Source organism: Mastigoproctus giganteus, chromosome 12 (assembly GCF_048544385.1).
Source record: "Mastigoproctus giganteus isolate SK-2022 chromosome 12, ASM4854438v1, whole genome shotgun sequence".
NCBI lineage: Eukaryota > Metazoa > Arthropoda > Arachnida > Uropygi > Thelyphonidae > Mastigoproctus > Mastigoproctus giganteus.
The window spans coordinates 69,800,210-69,821,842 of record NC_143586.1 but is presented as its reverse complement, the minus strand read 5'-3'; the positions used below and the strand labels follow the sequence as shown (position 1 = coordinate 69,821,842).

The following is a 21,633-nucleotide window of genomic DNA, read 5'->3' as shown; positions in this document are numbered from 1 at the left end:
CCAGACAGGTAGAACATTGTTTCATCACTTAAAATGCTCATCTTCATCTACACAGTTGAGAATGTGAACAGCGATTCCTCTTGTTGTGGTTTGTTGCAAGGCTTACGTAAGTTGTGACGGAACCATTCAATAATGAAAGCCTCACATTGGAGAATTTTATAGCTGGTTTTTAGTTTAACTATGGTAACGGCAGAATCAACTAGGGAGGTGTGGTTGTGGGTATGGGCATGTATTGTGAGCTCGGTGCTAGATTGTCCTGTTCTAAAACTGCTATAGTGATAGTATGCACGTGTATTAGAGGATTTTGTGGAACCGAACTTTGTTGTAGTGCTTCCAATATAGTAAGCATTACAGTTTTGTTGGCATGTGATCAGATATATTATGTTGTTCATATCGCTTGTCGGGTAGTTGTGTGTATCCGAGTAAGATCCGAGTTTGTTGTATGCTGAAAATATGAGAGTGATATCTGTGCCTGTAAACATCTGACTGAACTGTCCTGCGAGTTCACTGTGATAGGAAAGGATGATACGTGTATTTGCTTTAGTAATGTGTTTGGTTGAGTTGTTGATATTACTTTTTGCAATGAAAATAGTGTGTTGAATTAGTTGGGGTGGGTAGTTCCTAGCTATAAACTTTTTTGTGAGATATTGGAGTTCGTTGGATAAGTCATCTTGTGAGGAGCTATATTTTATGGCGTTATGGATTTTTTACGGCTTTTTTTGTGCTAAGTGGGTGGTGCGATACGAAGTGTAAATATTTCCCTGTGTGTGTGTTTTTTCTAAAAATCTTCGTGCCGAGTTTGGTGCCTGTTTTGTAAATGGTAAGATTGAGGAAGTTGATTTGTTTGTTCACTTCAATTTCAAGTGTGAATTTCAATCTATCATGTATTGAGTCGAATTTTGAAAAAAGATTGTCTGTTGTGGATTTATCACCTATTATAAGTATATCATCTGCGTAACGTGTGTATAATTTTATCTCTGAAGTGAAAGGGTGTAAAATTTGGTTTTCTATTGTAGCTAAATAAATTTCAGACAAAGGGGCAGAAATACCTAGACGATTGGGTAGGCCAAATATTTGCTGAAAAATTTTGTTGTGGAACCTGAAATATCTGGCATCTAGTAATAATGAAGTGAGTTCTAGGATATTGTTAATGGAAAGAGAGGTGCGTTTCGTTAAGGTGTCATCTGTCATTAAGAATTCTTGTAAGGCTTGTAATGTGGTCTTAGGGGGTGGCCAGGTTTATGTAGTTTTGTGATACCAAACATGTGAGGGAGAATGTTGTTACGAATTCCTATCTGTTGTAGTGTACATAAATTTATTTCTTTGTTTTGTCTAAGTCTCCTTAAGATTATATCAAGTTTGTTTTTTAGTTTGGAAATATTATAGTTATTATCAATTTTGTATGTGTCTTGATCAGCCAGAATCTGTTCCATTTTTTCTATATAGGTGCTTTTGTCAAAAATTACGATCGTGTCACCTTTGTCTGTTTTTTGTAATATGATATCTGAGATATTGCTTAATGATAATAACTATATTTCCAAACTAAAAAACAAACTTGATATAATCTTAAGGAGACTTAGACAAAACAAAGAAATCAATTTATATACTGTAGTGTATATAAAAATTGATAGATAGGAATTCGTAACATTCTCCCTCACATGTTTGGTATTACCAAACTACATAAACCTGGCCACCCCCTAAGACCAATAATTTCCTTCAGTAAATCAGCCTTTGCTAATTTATCCACTTACTTAGTTAAAATTATCTCCCCTCTCACTAGATTCTCGAAATTTAAAATCAGCAATACCAATCAAGCTTTCCAGAAAATAAGTACCACTACAATTTCCGATGGAGATATCTTAGCGTCTTTAGACATAGTATCTTTATACACAAACGTGCATATACCATTCACATCCTTCCCTATCAAGGCGCCTCCGTAGCCAGGTGGGAAGGAGCAGAAGTGCGTAGCACATGCTTCTTGATTAGACCGGGGTTCGAGCCCGTCACCACCAAATACGGAGGATGCGGAAAAGTCAGGGAATGACCACCGCATATCCCAGAGCAATATGGCCTTAGTTGCTAATGCTCCTAAAAACCAAATAACAAACAAACAAACAAAATTTCCCTATCACAGTGAACTCGCAGGACAGTTCCGTCAGATGTTTACAGGCACAGATATCACTCTCATATTTTCAGCATACAACAAACTCGGATCTTTATTCAATACATATAAAGATACACACAAGTACCCGACAAGCGATATGAACAACATAATATATCTGATCACATGCCAACAAAACTGTAATGCTTGCTATATTGGAAGCACTACAACAAAGTTCGGTTTCATAAAAACCTCTAATACACGTGCATACTATCACTATAACAGTTTTAGAACAGGACAATCTAGCACCGAGCTCACAATACATGCCCATACCCACAACCACACCTCCCTAGTTGATTCCGCCATTACCATAGTTAAACTAAAAACCAGCTATAAAATTCTCCAATGTGAGGCTCTCATTATTGAATGGTTCCGTCACCACTCTAAACTCTTTATAAATGCAAAGCTCCCCTTCATAAATGCAAAGCTTCCCTTCAATCTTTCCCCGGTCTGGAATCTCTCACATTTGAGATTCCCACGTGCTCCAAAGAGCATCATGGGAGTATAGATATTTCTTTGAAATACAGCACACGCTCACTCTCTACTCAACTTTGCCAACTGAAGACATTTTTAACTAAATGAAAGTCCATCGTTATGACTATTGGCTTATCAGTTTAATATTACTCAGAGTTTTTTAATTAATTATCCTTCATGACAACCAGGGAAGGAGTTGTGCACTTCTGCCTCCTTGCGCTTATTTTAAATTCTGTCAAATTAATTTATTTTTTATCTCACTTTTTAATTTAAATTATTCAACCCAAAATTTAGCCATCAATTCACCCTAATAACTATTGCAGATTGTATAAGGTGAGTACCGTATATTAAGCATTTGCTATTTGGAATTTAGTCTAACAATCACGGTATTTTAAGAACTCTATAATTTCTCAAATTGTCAATCAAAAGGATTGACAATATGACTTAGGATTTTATCTCAGTAACCATAGATTATTGGTTAACCCAGCCAAATAAGGAGCAGATATTACTCCTTATAGGCTCTTTACCTTGCAGAGATATGCCATTACTTTGGTTTTCCTAGTGAGATTTCCATGTTATATATTTTTTTGAAAGTAAGTTTAAATGATGGACTGAATATTGTAAATCATCCTCAGAGCTGGCCATCAAAACCTCATCATCTGTGAATATCTAAATATATTCCTTGTTTTACAGCTATTACCAAGAATACTTATTCTCCAATTTCTTTTCACAGATTTGGTAAATATTAAAGAGAGGTGTTGACTCAGCATCCTTGTCTAATTCCTTTGTTTATTGGTTTTTCGTTAAACATTTCTCCATTAATTTGATATTGTGTTTTTCTCACAGATGTTATATATGCCTTTTTAATGTACAAATTAATGCATTTGCATCATTTCTGTACATAGCCAACTACATAAGTAGTTATAAATTGGCATCATTAAGTATATCTCATATTGTGAATACCTTCACAACGAGTTGCCATGGTATTGCACTACGTCGAATAAGTAATGCTTCACCACAGGAGAAGACTATTGTTACTTATTCTCAGTGGATACCATCACCCACACGGCATCATTTCGGAGCTAATTGGCTCCTCATCAGTGGATTTATACTTCACAACTGAGTTGTCATCATTGCAACACCAGGGTACCTGCCCACTCACTGATGAGGAGCCAATTAGCTCCGAAAAGGTGCCATATGGGTGATGGTATCCACTGAGAATAAGTAACAATAGTCTTCTCTATGGTGATGTTATTTGGTTTTTTTTAGGAGCATTAGCAACTAAGGCCATATTGCTCTGGGGATATGCAGTGGTCATTCCCTCCTATGGTGAAGCGTTACTTATTCATGGTAACTCTTTGTGAAGGAATTCACAATATGAGATATACTTAATGATGCCAATTTATAACTACTTATGTAGTTGGCTATGTACAGAAATGGTAACTCTTTGTGAAGGAATTCACAATATGAGATATACTTAATGATGCCAATTTATAACTACTTATGTAGTTGGCTATGTACAGAAATGATGCAATGCACTAAGTTGTACATTAGTTAAAGTATTTATATAACCTGAGGCTTTAGCCCTAAACTATACTGTATATGCCTTTTTATTATTTTATCTGGGCACCTTCTTTAATAATTTATCCCTGCTAATATATGATCGGAAGCTTTTTTTGTAGTCTATGAAAGCTAAATGTGTTTTTCTGTCATAGATGTAAATATTAAAGAGAGGTGTTGACTCAGCATCCTTGTCTAATTCCTTTGTTTATTGGTTTTAGTTAAACATTTCTCCATTAATTTTTATTGATATTGTGTTTTTTCACAGATGTTATTATTATTATTTTTCTGACCTTTTTATTATTTTATCTGGGCATCTTTTTTAATAATTTCTAATAATTTATCCCTACTAATAATATATGATCAGAAGCTTTTTTTGTAGTCTATGAAAGTTAAATGTGTTTGGCTTTCATAGACTAAAAAGAAATAGCCATCAGTGCAGGAATGTCCTCATCTAAATTCATTCTGCTCCTTGCCTTATCTTAGATTCAAAGAATTTACTAAGCTATTTTTAATGATCTTTGCATAGATTTTATGCCCTGAATTTAATAGGTTTATACCCCTATAATTATTGTAATTATTAATGTTTCTATTTTTAAAAATAGGAATAACTACTGCTCTGTTTATCTATATAGAAGTAGATAATCTATTTATGAATTTTAAAAATCTTTCTTTATATTTACTATTAGCAAATTTAAAAAGTTCTAAAATATTTTAAAAATATTTTTACATTTTGCAATTTATAATAAATATAAATTACAAAATAATATTGTACATGATATTAATAATATTACAAATAATATTTAAATCAGAATAAATTCTATTAAAATTCAATTATGTAGAGATTCCTAGGCCAATACTTCTTCAAGACAAATTACAACACGCATTTACAAGTAAAAATAAATTAATATTTATTTAGGATTTATGTAAATATATATTATTAAGGAATGATATACATTGAATAAAACTTACCAATCAGCAGGAGCACCAGGTATCCCTGAACCAGGTGCAGGAACTAAAACTGCATTTCTTTCCTCTGTTAAACATACCCACTGATCAATAAGACTCTGTTCTCTGTCTATGTCATGATCTGATTTGTCTGATTAAAAAAAATCCATTATTATTGAATAGATGAATACTTGTAAAATTAAGGAAGTGAATAACAAACAAAAAAAAATTTTCTTACTTCAACTTTATGGCTTAAAGAACCTAGTAGAATAATACTGGTCTTCATTTTAAGAAGTTCTCTGATATTTTACTGCTGATAAGAAATCTGAACTACATTTTAAATTGAAATTTTGAAAGTTACTTGAAATTTTCTTCATCATATCAGACTTTTTACAAATAAAAAAATGAAATTATTGGTTTAATATAAGAAATTCAGTTTGCAGAATAGACAGCCACAAATTAGACATCAGAAAGAATTAAACACTTTCACCTTTTTGACTTCCTCATGCAGCTAGTTTTGGTGGCTGTTCCTTCTTTTAGCATTCAACAGTAGTCAGCAGTCATACTGACATTCCGTCCTCCTTGGTACTGTTTTTCCATTTTTTTTTTATATTCTGATGGAATTTTTCCCCCTGTTCTTCACTTAAATTTTCTGAGAAATAGTTGATGTGAAAATACAAGAAGTGTACCTTACCACTCATATTGCAGTCTAGTTTTTCTGAGCTTCTCTAACATGTCACTCACAACCATTTTATGATCTGAGTTGTTTACTGTTTCCCAAAAATTGCATACTAAATTTTTAAAGCCAGACCAAGCATCTCTTTCAGTCTGGTTTGTGGATTCTTCAAATAATGGCCTAGCAGCAGCTTCTGGATTTCAGTTCCAAGAAAAATCCCTGCTTTGATAAATGGGAATTTAATGCAAACATACTTAATAGAATTTCCTTCTTTATTGAGGGTCTGGACAAACTGTTTATTGAAACAGCTTTACAGGCAGAGTAGGTAAAAATACTTTGTTTTGATCTAGTAGTGGCTTGTCTTTAATGTTCTTTGAACCTAGTGTCAGAGACAGTCTTGGTGGCCATACTTTCCTTTCGCAATTTTCACTTCTTGCTCGACTATCCCACTTACTTGCACAGAAAGCAAGGCATTTTTGTGTAATCAAGTTGTTGGCTGAGTAGCAGGCCAATAACTTTAAAATCTCCACACACTAGCCAACTGTGATCCTTGTACTGAATTTTTCCAAAAGAAGCTTAAAATTTTTGTATTTTTTTTAAGCATGCTGAATGGGCTACAGAAATGGATGCATTCTTGTTTCCATTATCAAGCATTTCTTCAATGAGTCAACAAACAGCCTCTGCTCTGTAGGTTAGTAGAAAATTCCAAAAAAAAAAAAAAAGTTCATAACTACAGGAATGCTGTTGCAATATATTATTGAGCCTTCTTGGGAAAAATGGGAAACCAATTCTTTTTCATGATGCCTACACCATGAGAAGACTGTTCCTCAGACTAGCAGAATGGATTTAATCTTGACCCCAAAAGATCTGCCTACCCTTTGGGAAGGTTTAAATCTTTTACAACAATAACTGAATTCACTTTGTACAAAAAACTGTGGTCAAGTTGTAAATTTCTTTGTTATAATAGTTTATATTCTCTATATTGCAAATATTACATTCATGGAATATGTTCAAAAATGACTGATGGCGATGGTACCAGTAGTTCAGGTCTGTGGGGTACTGGCAATGGTGGGATTCAGCCGGTTCACATGAACCTGTTCCTGGAATTTCCAGAGTTCGCTGAACCTGTCCCTAAAGGCTGTTTCACACTGAATGGCATGTGAGCTACGCTGCTTTTGGTCTATGTTTGGTTTTTCTTTTTTACCTTGAAAAGGGGGAGTAAGGTGATAGATAACCAGTTTTTAAAATTTTTGATTCCCACCAGTGGGTACTGGCCTTACAGTACTAATGCTGTTGTTACAGACTGAACCAATGTTGCTGGGGTACACAATGCTCTTCTTGTTCTTCTCATTATAACCTGCTACATTTATGGAACAAATGTAGCGGTCATTAATATGATACCAAAGGCTCTCTCGAAACAATGTGAATGGCAAATTTCATGCCTTTCTTTTTACCACAATTTCAAGCCCTCCACACAAATACAGCACACTTTACGGAGCCCAACTTTTATCTTGGTCACCTAATTTAATTTTAAAATATGCAGTATACGCATTTTTCACAAATGATGAAATATCCTGTCCACGTTTTGACAGAACATGGTTATCACAAATGTAACAAAAATATATTCGGATTGTTCACACAACCACAACAGTTGCCCCTGTCAAAACACTGAATATGGAAATAATGTTAGAAGCAGTTAGCACAACTGCATTAGAAAACAACTGAATAGATGAAACACTTTGCAAGTATGTATAGCTACCTGACTTGCAGGTCTCGACATGTATAAACTTGTCAGTCACAAAGAAGTAGTATGCAGCATCAGCCAAAAAAAAAAAAACCTTCATTTCACCCCTCCATTTGTTCCAAATTCCTATCCAGCTCAGCCTTAAATTTATTTAAGCTATCAACTTCCATAACAAAAGATGGAAGTCTGTTCCACCAATCAACTACTCGCTGGCTAAAGGCAAATTTCCGCACATCTATTCTACAACTGTCTTTCCTCAATTTTAAACTGTGGCCCCTCAGGTTCATAATCTGAGCAAGAGGAAGAATCCCATCAGCATTCAGCTTCCTCAACCCATTCAAGGCCTTATACACCACAATCAGATCACCTCACAGGTGCCTACTCTCCAGGCACTGCAATTTGCAGAACTTAAGCCTCTCTTGGTAAGAGCACCCCTTTGTTCCCCTCACCAATCTTGTTGCCCTTCTTTGTACTTGTTCTAGCAACTCTACATCCTTCTTAAATGAGGCCTCCAGACCTGTACACAGTACTCTATGTGTGGCCTGACCATTGCCTTGTATAACGGGATAATAACCTCCCTGTCCCTGCTAGCAAAATTCCTATATATCATTGACAAGACTACATGACCTGCCCTGGCAGCCCATCTGTACTGCTCAGTGACTTCATATTTGACTGCACAATTATCCTCAGGTCTTTTTCACTTTCCACTTACATGATAAATAAAAACAGTTTGGATTTTTAAAATTAACACTGAAGTACACCAGAAACACCATGAATTTTGAGACCATTATAATCTATGTGAACTAGTGTAATAATAGTTATGCCCCCTCAGTGAAATTCTGGATGTATTATCATTGTTTATAAAAATGAAAGTCTAAGTGAAACTTTTTGTCCTCTCATAGTGCTTAAGTGAATGCCTACAAATTCGATTAACTATGTAAGAACTAAGGGACTGGAAAATTTTTGTCCTTTAGAGATAACATTTTAAATTAAAATCAAAAGGCAATTCACACCTTATACATACAGTTTATTCATACCAAATGTAGGTGGAAATGAAAAAATCATACAACAGGTATGGTCAATATGGAATATGTGCTTGCTAGTGTGGAATTTTCAAGTTCTCCAGGCACTGCAATTTGCAGAACTTAAGCCTCTCTTGGTAAGAGCACCCCTTTGTTCCCCTCACCAATTAGCATTAGCATTAGTAGAGGCATTTGATGCAAGAAAGCAAGCTTATGCAGCATCAGCCAAAAAAAAAAAAAAAAAAACCACTTCCACTTCACCCCTCTGTTTGTTCAAAATACCTGTCCAGCTGAGCCTTAAACTTATTTTAGACCGGGGTTCGAGCCCGTCACCACCAAATATGGAGGATGCGGAAAGGTCAGGGAATGACCACCGCATATCCCGGAGCAATATGGCCTTAGTTGCTAATGCTCCTAAAAACCAAATAACAAATAACAAACTTAAACTTATTTAGGCTATCAACCTCCACGACAAGGGATGGAAGTCTGTTCCACCAACCAACCACCCACTGGCTAAAGGCAAATTTCCGCACGTCTATCCTACATCTGTCTTTCCTCAATTTGAATTTATGCCCTCTCAGGTGATTATTCTGAGCTAGAGGAAGAATCCCATCAGCATTGAGCATGCTCAAACCATTCAAGGCTTTATACACCTCTATCAGATCACCTCGCCGGTGCCTAGTCTCCAGACACTGTAATTTGCAAAACTTAAGCCTTTCTTCGTAAGAGCACCCCTTTGTTCCATTCACTAATCTTGTTGCCCTTCTCTGTACTCGTTCCAGCAGCTCTACATCCTTCTTGAAATGAGGCCTCCAGACCTGTATACAGTACTCTAGGTGTGGCCTGACCATTGCCTTATACAAGGGAATAATCACCTCCTTATCCCTGCTGGAAAAATTCCTGTATATCATTGACAATACTCCATGAGCTACTCTTGCAGCCCGTCTGCACTGCTCAGAGAACTTCATATCTGCCTGCACAACCACCCCCAAGTCCCTTTCATTCTCTACCACTGTCAGTGTAGTACCACAGAGTTGATACGTTGCTCTGGGGTTGCTGTTTCCCATGTGTAGTACTTTACATTTGTCAATGTTAAACTTCATTTGCCACCTCTCAGCCCATCTGCTCAACCTTTCCAGATCCTGTTGCAGCAGCATAGTGTCAGTAGTGTCCTTGACAACCCTGCCAACCTTTGTATCGTCTGCAAACTTGGACATTAAGCTTGATATACCATCATCAATATCATTTATAAATACAGAAAACAATAATGGACCCAGCCCTGAGGGACTCCACTAATAAGATTAGTCCACGATGAGCAGTGTCCATTGATTACCACTCTCTGTCTTCTCCCCCTCAACCACCCCTTTATCCATAGCAGCAATTTGCCTCCAATGTCACACTGCTCCAATTTGTGTAGCAGTCTTCCATGTGCAAAACAGTATCAAAAGCCTTTCTAAGATCCAAGTATATAATATCAAAGCTATTCCCTGCATCCAGTTCTTTTGTTACTGCATCATAGTATCCAATCAAATTGGTTAGGCAAGACTTCCCCTTAACAAAACCATGCTGTAAAAAACCAATCTTGTTGCCCTTCTTTGTACTCGTTCTAGCAACTCTACATCCTTCCTAAAATGAGGCCTCGCCTGTTCCTGTTCCTGTTCCAGGTGGAATAGGAACAGATGATCAGCAAAGAGACAGTAAAACTAAAACAATCAACTATTTGTGCATGTACATGGTGTGAAATGTCTTTTAATTTTAAATACCAATATAATTCCTTTCTCCCAATCTATACTGAAAATTTTCAAGGAGATTCTTATTAATAATGGGTTAAAAAAAAGCTCATATAGAGGAAGGTGGGGTATTTCAAAACGATGGCACATTACATGAAAATGATTTCAAAGAGTACGATAAAAATCTTATTAGATAATTTAGCTTGGAGCAAGCATGAGTGCCTCACTATTTCTTATCCTTAATGCTTAAACAGAAACACCAAAAAAAAGTTACACGATCAGACACATTTTCATTGTAAAGAAGTGAAGTAATTTAAAATTGGTAACTACTTTTGCAACGCTGCACTTTACTTTTACTTTAACATTTACTGGAGAGAAGAAATAGCATATTTAGTAGCAGCATTATTATCAAAAGAAACAGTTGCTTCTCTTTCACAGTATTAGAAAAAGGTGCATCAGGAAACATTATACATAAAATTCATGTTTCTTGCATGCCTCTATTATTACTACCTTGATTCCTGAAAAAATTTTTTTACATAATAATTCATTTCCAATAAAAGCAGAAATGCATACTGAAGACAAAACTAGGAAAACAACAAGATGAACAGGCAATTGCAGTTTGTTATTATTATTATTAATATCTATATGATGCAAGAAAGCCTGAGGCTTATGCTGCACCAGGAAAAAAAAAAAAAAGTTCCCGAGTAACCCTGAGAGAGAGAGAGAGAGAGAGAGAGAGAGAGAGAGAGAGAGTGTCAAAAGTAGAAGGGAATCACCAAGAAAGAGAAGAATAATGATATGCAGCTCAGGACCCTGGGTGTGCCAAGCCCATACTCACCAGATGTGAGCCCCCGGGATTCCAACATGGAGAGATCTGATTTTGTTTTATGACTATACTTTTTTTACAGTTAAAAAAAAATTAAACAAAATTGGTATGCATTATTTCATTTGATTTTTGATCACAAGGATCATTCTGTTTCCAGTTTCCACTGAAGACAGAAGCTGAGTATTCAGTTCTATAGAATGGGCATATTATGTTCAATTAAAAAAAAAAGTCTCTAACTGTCACAATGAGCAAATACATTATCCACAGTTATTATTATTAGCCATATGGCGCAAGGAAGCCTGAGATTTATGCCGCACCTGGCAAAAAAAAAAAAAAAAAAATTTCTGAATTACCCTAAGAGAGAGAGAGAAAAGTAGAAGGAAATCACCAAAAATGAGAAGAATGGTGATATCCAGCTGAGGACCCTGGGTGTGCCAAGCCCATACTTACCAGATGTGAGCCCCTGGGGTAGAGATCTTCCTAAGTTGATAATATCTCTTTAAATTGTACAGCATTACCAAGCAGGTGACTCTACTATACATTTAAAAATCTGAGGCACTACCAGGACAAATGTCTCAGCTTCTCATTAGCTAGCAGGTGGCCTCTATTAGCAAATATATGCTGAATGGTGAATAATGTATTTTTCCACAGTGAACAGCCAAGCAGTGTATGGAACAAAAACTTCCATTTACACACATAACAACAGTTATGGGTTCCCTCTAACTCCTAGAACTGGACTACATTTACCCTACACAACACTATAGGATGTGTGTGGTGGTGGTGGGGAGGTGAATTACAATGCACTAGTTGAAAACAAATAAAATCTTAAATGATGGACAGTATCATTTTGTTATTCAAATCTTAACATTCTATCTTAACATTTATAACTTTTCTCACATTTATAATTTCCTTATAAATGTGAAAAATGGCCTAAAATTTTTAGATGAATTAAGAGAGATGTTCAAAATATCTTCATGAATCACAGTGCACTGTACTGCTACAAACAATTAATCAGTTCATTACTGGACATTTATTTTATGATGGAACTTTTATGCTCTGAATGCAATGGGGTAAACTGACACAAACTAACACATATTTAGATACAAATCTTTGCCACATCTCAATGAAGACGTGGCAAAGATTATATATATAAGCCTATAACGACAGATGAGATTAAATCTGTGTTTCCTGCTACTGCAACAGCTCCGGGTCTTTATGAAGTAACTCCTTTAATATTAAGGAATATCTCAATACAAGTCTTAAAGGATCTTTACCATATATTCGACGCTCCGTAGCCAGGTGGGCTGGAGCAGGAGTGCGTAACACACGCTTCTTGATTAGACCAGGGTTCGAGCCCATGCCCACCAAATACAGAGGATGCGGAAAGGTCAGGAAATGACCACCACATATCCCTGGAGCAATATGGCCTTAGTTGCTAATGCTCCTAAAAACCAAATAACAAACAAACAAACAAACCATATATTCCTGTATACTGACAGATTGCCTCGTTCCTATTCACAGCTTTAACAGTGTTTATTCCAAAGAAATGTGAACCTTCTTCTCCTAAGACCAATCAATATCAATGTCATCTATAATTTTAAGAACATTTCAAAAGATACTGGCCTCTAAATTGTCTACTGTACTAAAATTTCATCCCTGTCAGAGAGCTTTTATCCCCGCTGACAAGACTGCTGAAAATCTTTATTTGCTCCAGAGTATTTTAACTGAAACTAGAAGTAAATTAAAACCACTTCATATGGCCACTTTAGATCTTTTGACTCAGTATTTCATTATGCAATAATAGAGGCAATCCAAAGACATAGACTTCCTAAATCCTTTGCAGCCTATATAAGTGATTTGTATAAATCATCTAGTACCACTTTAAGGTTTCATGATAGAGGCCATTGCATAGCCCCTTCCAGAGGAGTAAGTCAAGTAATCCCCTTTCCCCCTTGCTTTATTTTTTAATATCGTTATTGATCTTCTGAAAGAGTTGGCAAATCATGTGGGGTTTAAGATTCAGGGTGATAATGTTAATGCAATGGCCTTTGCAGACAATCTAATTTTGGTTTCTAGTACGAAAATAGGTTTCCAAGCCCTGCTGGATAGAATAAGGTCATTTCTTGGCAAAAGGGGGTTAGAAATTAATATTACTTCTGGGACTTTGTCATTCCTCACCTCAGGGAGAGAAAAGAAGTTGAAGATTGTAACAAACAGATTCCTATTGGGATATGGTGAATTACCATCAATAGTGTTTTGGATAAATGGACCTATTTGGGAGTTGAATTTTCAAGATATTATTATTATTATTATTTTTAGCCACACAGTACAAAGGAAGTACTGTGTACAAGTACTTTTGTACAAGGAAGCCAGAGCCGAAAAAAAAAAAAAATTCCCGAGTTACCCCGAGAGAGAGAAGTCAATGGTTAAAACGTTAGTTGCAGCAGATTTGGATAAAGAACTTGGACGATTATCTAAGGCGCTACTTATGCCACAACAACGGGTGTTTATATTGAGAGTCTTTTTTAATTCCAAGACTGTATCATAGATTAGTTCTTGGAAAGATAACGATTAGTAAATTGAACTCTCTGGATCTCCAAGTTAGAACTGCAGTAAAGAAGTGGCTATGTTTGCCTAAAGATACTCCAACTCCTTTGTTTTTATGTGGACATCTCAGATGGGGGACTGGGATGTCTGGATAAACTGCAATATTCCAACTCAGCACTCATTAGAAAGATTGCCACTTCATCTTCCCTGAGGGTTGAGATAGAGCAGATTAGACGGTTCCAGCAGGATGGTCAATTGACAATAGAAAGTAAAAAGGAAAAAAAAAAAGAAAAAAAAAACAGGAAACTAAAAACAAAGTGAAGAAAAGATGGGAAACCTTGTTGTACAACTCTGTGGATGGCTGTGCTCTGCAGGAGTCATCCTTCGTCTCTGTCCAGCATCAGTGGGTTGAAGAAGGGATTATATAGACTTGGTCAAGACCCGTATATATAATCACGACCGGTCATGATTATATAGACTTGATCAAGACCCGGACATCTAGAGGGAGATCTAATGATTAAAATTGCAGGGATGGATGCTTGGCATCTGAATCTCTGGCCCATATTGCTCTCCAGTGTCACAGGTCCCACGACACCAGGTTACGTCGGCATGATGCTGTGGTTTCCCTAGTCAACAATAGGTTGAATGTGGAGCTGTGCTATTCCACTTCAGAGGGTGTACATAAACCCGATCTAATCTGTGTGAAAGATAACACCACTTATATTTTGGATGCCCAAGTGGTAGGAGTGGGGTTTGACTTGAAGACTTTGCATAGGCTGAAGCAGAGAAAATATGATTTGAATAATGATTTAAAAGAAACAGATACAAGAGGAGTTTTAAAAATAACCCGGTAGTTTCAACCATAACATTATCATATAGGGGAATCTGGAATAAGACTTCAGCCCATTTAATGCTCGGATTAGGCTTATGCATTCAGATTTGAAAGCAATATCAGTCAGAGTGCTTCAAAGAGGATGCATAATTGTTGGAAAGTCCATCAGCCATAAGGACTACTATGCTGTAGATTACCTTCTATGTTGAAACATGGTTTTGTAAGGGGCATTGCGGCCCTATAGTACACAAGAAGAAAGTTTTAAAATAGCTCATCCTACCATACAATTGAGATGTAAGTCTCCTTACTGCATTAGAACTCCATAATGTATCAGAAATCTTTATTGCAGAAGCACATGAATATATTTTACTGGCAGAATTAGCTCTTCAGAGCATGTGCTAGGACTTTAGAATAGTGTTTTGCTATTTTTTTTTTTAAGTAAATCCTTAAAAAAAAAAAAAAAAAAAATTACAAGTACCTCCCACCCCCAAGAAGATTAATAAAAAATTAGTGAATATTTAAAAATAAATCCATTTATTATTCATACATATATTATATATATATATGTACGCATACATTTTTATACAAGTATTAGTAAAACAGCGATAAATAAAATTACTTTTATGCGAAATTTGAGCTTATTTGGATGAAATCAAATTTTTTAAAGCCAAGATTTTAAAATGCCAAAAGTAACACTAATTTAACTGATTGTGAGAGTCATAATCAATTAAATCATTTTCTAGTGGCATATCATTTCTCAATTTACATTAATTTCCATCAAAGCAAAAACTTGCCTCACATAAATAGCTTGATGTGAATGGAAGGAGTTTATGTGAGGGCCATGTTACGCAGTTGTTTATATTCAACCTATACTTTCTATGAGAATATGGAAATATGCCAAGTCCCAAACCTTGCATTTCATCTTCAATACACTATTAGTTGAAAGCTAAAAAAGTTGCTCCTTCATTTCTTCTACATTTGCTGCTTGCTTAAATAGCAGTCTAATTTGCAGTTTTAAACACCAAAAATTTATCCCAAATGTAAGATGATCTTTCAATTGTCCCCCTCCCAATAGATATCACTTAAATAAGGTCCACTGAGGGAGGGAAAACAATAATAATCAGTGAACAATAATAAAAAAAGAAAATCAGGAACTGTCAAACTAAAAACAAAATTCAATTTTCTCAACAGTTGTGTTGGTGTAGCCTCCCTACCCCAAGACTTCTCTTGCAAATCCCTAAGTGTAGGGGTATTACTGATTCAGAAATGCTGCTTTAGAATATGAGTTAAAGATAAGTTAAGGATGAATATTAAAATAAAATAATAATTAATGGATACATAGTTAGATAAATGCTAAAAATAAGGACAGAAGGCAGAACTCCATACTGAAACCGCTTTTCAGATTTTTGTTTTGTAGCCAATGTCCAAATTTCTGCTTTATACAGTTAAGTAGTGTAGATGAAGTTTGTAGTGATATTTCTTCTTTCTCCTCATTTGCCCCAAGGTGGAATGAGTCACCTATGAACATTTCTCCAATGCTCCCTATAATTTGCCAGGCAAAACAGCTCTTTAAGGGTGGAGAGAGTCAGCTTAACCCTTTATGTTTTCTAGTCAGGTTTTCCTTGATTTTAAATAATTGATACAGCCATCTCTTCCTCTTTTTCTTTCCATTCTCTCTGTTAGGAGTAGTCTGGAAATCTGTCCCGAGTGATCCTACATACATATCCAAACCACTGCAATTGTTTTTTTTTGTTATAACTTCAAAAATGGGTTCTATGTAGTTAATTTCTCTTCTATTGTCAATAGTTTACAACTCCATCCAACTGGTTCTGTTTATTGTTCTGAAACATTTCATCTTGAAGGTTGGGGTGCCTCCATAGCCAGGTGGGAAGGAGCAGCAGTGCGTAACACATGCTTCTTGATTAGACCGGGGTTTGAGCCCATGAGCCACCAAATACGGAGGATGCGGAAAGGTCAGGGAATGACCACCGCATATCCCCGGAGCAATATGGCCTTATTTGCTAATGCTCTAAAAACCAAATAACAACAACAACAACTTGAAGGTTGGAAATCGCCCCCCCCCCCCCCGGTCATTATCTCCAGCATTTTCATCCACAGAGGACAGTACAGCCAATCTCTAGAGTTTTGGTAGTAGCATTAGTAGTGGCAAATGATGCAAGAAAGCAAGCTTATTAGTATTAGCCACATAGTGCAAGGAAGCCACAGACCAAAAATAAATTAGATAAGAAAATAGAAATTATGCACTTCCTTCCTCATGTGGGTAACTGTCCAGTTGACCTTTGAATTTATTTAAACTGTCAGCCTCAACCACTTTTGAAGGTAACTTGTTCCAGCAATCAATGAATCATTGGCTAAAAAAAAATTTCTACAAGCTAGTCTAAAATTCTTACCCTGTAATTTGAATTTATTAGCAGTAGCATTAGTAAATGCACATGATGCAAGAAAGCAAGCTTATATAGAATCAGGCCGACCGGGCTAGCCGGGTGGGTAAAGTGCCTGCCTGGCAACCCAAAGATCGCGGGTTCGAATCCCGCCTTGGGCTTGGATCAAAGTACTGCAATAAAAAACCTTGGGAGGTGCATTACGGCCGCCGAAGCCGATGCGCCAACAACTACAAAAAAAAAAAAAAAAAAAAAAAAAAAACCATTTCACCCATCTGCTCGCTCCAAATGTTTATCTAGTTCTGCTTTGTATCTATTTAAGCTATCAACTTCTACAATGTTCAGACCAAAGAATATCAAAAATATTCTTTGCATCCAGTTCCTTTGTGACCACATCATAGTATCCAATCATATTGGTCAGACAAGACTTCCCCTTAACAAACCCACACTGTGTCCGAGCTATAACTGGAGTCTTGTCTAGTGATCCTGCAGTGCTTCTTTAACCAGTGCCTCCATTAATTTCCCTGGAACAGAAGTTGAACTAACAGGTCTGTAATTACTTGTGTCACCCTTTGATCCTCCTTTGTGAATTGGGGTCACATTTGCACATCTCCTGAGTCCAAGAAAGCTCTCATAATTATGGCTAAGGGTTTGCTTACTTCCTTTGCTGCCTCCTTTAATATAACTGGATAGATCCCATCCACCCCATGTGTCTTTCTTATGTTTATCGTCAACAATTTCTCCTCCACTTTGCTCTGAGTTATTACAAAATCATCTAGCTCACTGCCAGTTTAATTCACCTCTGGCATTCCCCTCCCTGAATAACTCCTCATGTGTGAATGTAGATGCAAAATACAGTACTCATTTAGTTTGTTACCTACCTGAGCAGAATCATCAACAGTTGAACCATCGATATCAAGTGGACCAATCTGATTCATTCCCTTCATTCTACAGTTTGCATAGGTAAAGAACTCTTTGCTGTTTTTCTTTGTATCCTTTGCCAAGGATTTCTCGTAATCTGCCTTGACCTGCCTAACCTCCTTTGTGACTTGGTTACAGACCAGCTTATATCTATCACAGGCTTTAGTATCACCTGTTAATTTATATGTATCCCATATTTATGGCTCTTAGTTCTAGAATTCTTTATAATGGTGAAACTTTCACCTTCATTTTATTAACCCCTCTCAGGGTCTTATAAATCTCTAAAAAAAAAATCAGGTCTCTCTCTCTAAGGTGCCTGGTTGCCAAGCTCCATAACCCACATATCAAAGTCTTTCCTTGTACAGTTGCACTTTTGCCGAGTTCACCATGTGAGTCAACAAAAGTGTGTCAAGAAGCTCACTGTCTTTTTTCAGATAAGGTTTCCACTTGGACACAGAATTCATAATTAGGTCTTACAAATGCTTGTACAATGGGAATATCCCTACAAGATATTGTTTGATTAATCATCGATAAGACGCCATAGGCTTTCCTGGCTAGCTGTTTACAATGCACAGAAAGCTTCATGTTTGCCCATATTGCTTTCTTCCTCTATTATTTTTAATTCATCCCCAACAGGTGTATATTACTCTGGGCTGCTATTCGTCAAGTGTAAGACTTTGAATTTGGCTGCATTAAAACATAGCTGCCATTTTGCTGCCTATTCTTGAATCCAGTCCAAGTCATTCTTGAGTGCTGTCTGGCAATAATCACTAACGATTCTGCCAAGCTTTACATTATCTTCAAATTTTGACATTGTGCCTTCTATCCCTTCATCAATGTCATTTAAGAAAATGAGAAATGACAGTGATCCAAGGATCAATCCCTTGGGGACCCAACTTCTGACATTATACCAATCTGAAGAACTATTAATTGCAACCTTTGCCTTCTGCCCTGCCGTCCATCTTAGAACCTTCCAGTAATCCCAACATGTTGCAGCATATACAGTTACTTCTCATGAGAGACTGAGTCAAATGACTTGCTAAAATCCAAATACACTATGTTGAAATTCCTTCTTACATCTAGCTCATGAGTAACTGTGTCAAAATAGCTTACCAGGTTAGTTAAACATGATTTTCATTTAACAAAACCATGTTGCGTGCCCTTCAAAATGCCATGTTTATTTAAATGTCCCTGGATTGCACTCTTGATCATTGCCTCTAAGATTTCTTACCACTGAAATCAGACTAATCAATCCGAAGTTACCGACTTCACTCTTAGAACTGCCTTTATGTACTAGCAATACATTTGCACTTCTCCAATCCAAAGGAATCTCACCTGAGTCCAAAGATGCCCTCATAATTAATCTTAGTGGTTCAATACACATTCTAGCCACCTCCCTCAAAATAACTGGGTATGTGCAATCAACTCTAGGTGCTACTTGCCTTTAGGCTTGAAAGATTTTCTAATGAAGAGGCATTCTAATTTTCAAATCGCTAATTTCACATGGCTCAGCCTCACTTGCATAGCCTCTCCTCAGCATAAAGGGTCTTTCATCAGTAAAGACTGGTGCAAAATACCTATTCAGCTCATCAGCAAAACCAGCTTATCTAAGACTTTCCCACAGCTGGTCCACAAGGGTCCAATCTGATTTGTTTTCTTATTTTGTATTTACATACATCAAAAACTCTTTGTCACCATTCTTTGCTCTCTTATCAAGTGCTTTTTCATATTCAGCCTTGGCCACCTTAACTTTATCTGTGGTATTATTAAAGACCAACTTGTAGCTGTTGTAGGCTTCAGTACTTTTCATCACTCTATAACTTTCCCGCGTGCTCTTTTTCTATTCCTATTAGGCTGGCCAGCTCTGAATTCATCCATCCTGGCATCCTCCGCATGCCATATTTTCTTAATGGTATATATGTGTTCATGGCTTCTCGAATTATTACTCTGAAAGTATTCCATAACTATAATGTATTTGCCTTCCCTCTGCAATCTGCCCAATTAATAGATGCCACATAGAACCTTAAACTGCTATAGTCCCCTTTCTGAAATTAAAACCTGTGCCTTTACCTTTAACTACTGCAACATCTTTCTTCATCTTTCAATTAGCGATTGCATGATAACTCAATGGTTTCTGTACATTAACACCATGATGTCATCTGATTTGTGAATAATGATGTGAAGAATATTCTTACCCCTAGTATTTTTTCTTAACATGTTGGTAGAAATAATAATCATCTAGTGTATTTAAAAATTCTGTACCCTATGAGGAGTTTCCCTACCACTTATTCCAATCAATTAGGCACAGATCAAAGCCACCCATAAGACATTCGCACTTGCTTGCCCACTCCATATGCATGTATAGACTCTCGTCATACTCTTCACAATGCTCTGGTCTGTAAATTACTCCCACCCTCATTATAGCTTTGCTTCCAACTAACTCATACTACAATACTGGCAGAAGTAACTTTTGACTTGGTAAAACCCCTTTTAGCACTCAGGTTACTTTTGATAAGCCCATCACCACCAAATACGGAGGATGCGGAAAGGTCAGGGAATGACGACCGCATATCCCGTAGCAATATGGCCTTAGTTGCTAATGCTCCTAAAAACCAAATAACAAACAAACAAACAAACTTTTGATAAGAAGCGTGACCTTCTGTCTTCCCTACCTTTCCTAAATACATTATACATACCATACTGGAACTCATCATCCTCAATTTCAAGATGGCACCATGTTTCTGTTACCCCCTATTATGTCGAAATTATGTGTTCGAACCAGGAGTTCAAATTCACCCATTTTATTGACAACACTCCTGACATTAGTGTAGACACAATTAAGACTAAGTATTCTTTTATAGTTTACCTTGACACATCCCTTGAAGTTTAGGCTTATTTTCCTAGCTTTATCTTCCTACTCAATTGAAACATTGCCACCCTCAGAAAATCTTGTTAACATCAGCTGCTGTGGCAATAGAAAAGAAGATGTGTTCAAGCATTACTTTGACCCATATTATCAGATAAACATGTGTCTATATTATCCTTCTCCCCACTAACTAGCAGTTTTCTTTAACCCTCAGCTACACTGGAAAAAACTCTTGCACCACTTTTGTTTAAATGAATACTGTCTCTACAAAATAAATTCCTTCTACCTACAAGCGCAGGCCAGGCTGATAAAAATTTTTCCCCAGAGGCTTGCAGACTCTCACAAGTGTAGAGTTAATCCACAAGGTTTTCAGCATATAATCCCTCCTATTGTATCTGGGCAGAATTGTAGACACTGTTGGTATGCACTCTGGCATTTTTTTTTTTTTTTTTTTGCATGGGTCTATATTTATCCAACAAATCATCAGGTTGTGTTTATTTAATATTGCTTGCCCATATGAATAATGATGCTATCTTTATCCCCCTTAAAATCTGACTCTGTTGGTAACATCATCAATTGATGCTCCAGCAAACATACCCTGGTTCTGGTCCACCTATGTTAATTGCAAAAAATATTAGCCATTTCCCTGGCAATAGAATCTCCCAACAAAACTAAATCTCCTTCAACCAGAGCAGTCACACTTGTCTGTTCTTTCTGGGACATGAATCGGGGTGCATCACTTTGTGGATCATGAGATACTTAAGTCCCTGACGAGCTTCCAGCTACATTTGTTTCTGACGCAAGCATCTGTTTTTTCAGTGACTCAACAATTATTGTGTCAACTTCATGCTGCTGCTACTGGGTTGAAAGAAACACATGAAAGCAAGTCCAAGATTCTGAGTTCAAGAAAGTACCAATAATGTC

General features: G+C 36.6%; 1 protein-coding gene across 1 annotated transcript in view; it reads right to left on the bottom strand.

The window, feature by feature from the left end:
• Positions 1-21,633, bottom strand: part of Khc-73 (Kinesin heavy chain 73) — a 959,680-nt gene that overhangs the window by 289,744 nt on the left and 648,303 nt on the right. Inside the window, exon 26 of the mRNA XM_090386270.1 lies at positions 5,168-5,294. Within this exon, the coding sequence (XP_090242396.1) occupies positions 5,168-5,294 (127 nt within the window). The remainder of the gene's footprint in view (positions 1-5,167; positions 5,295-21,633) is intronic.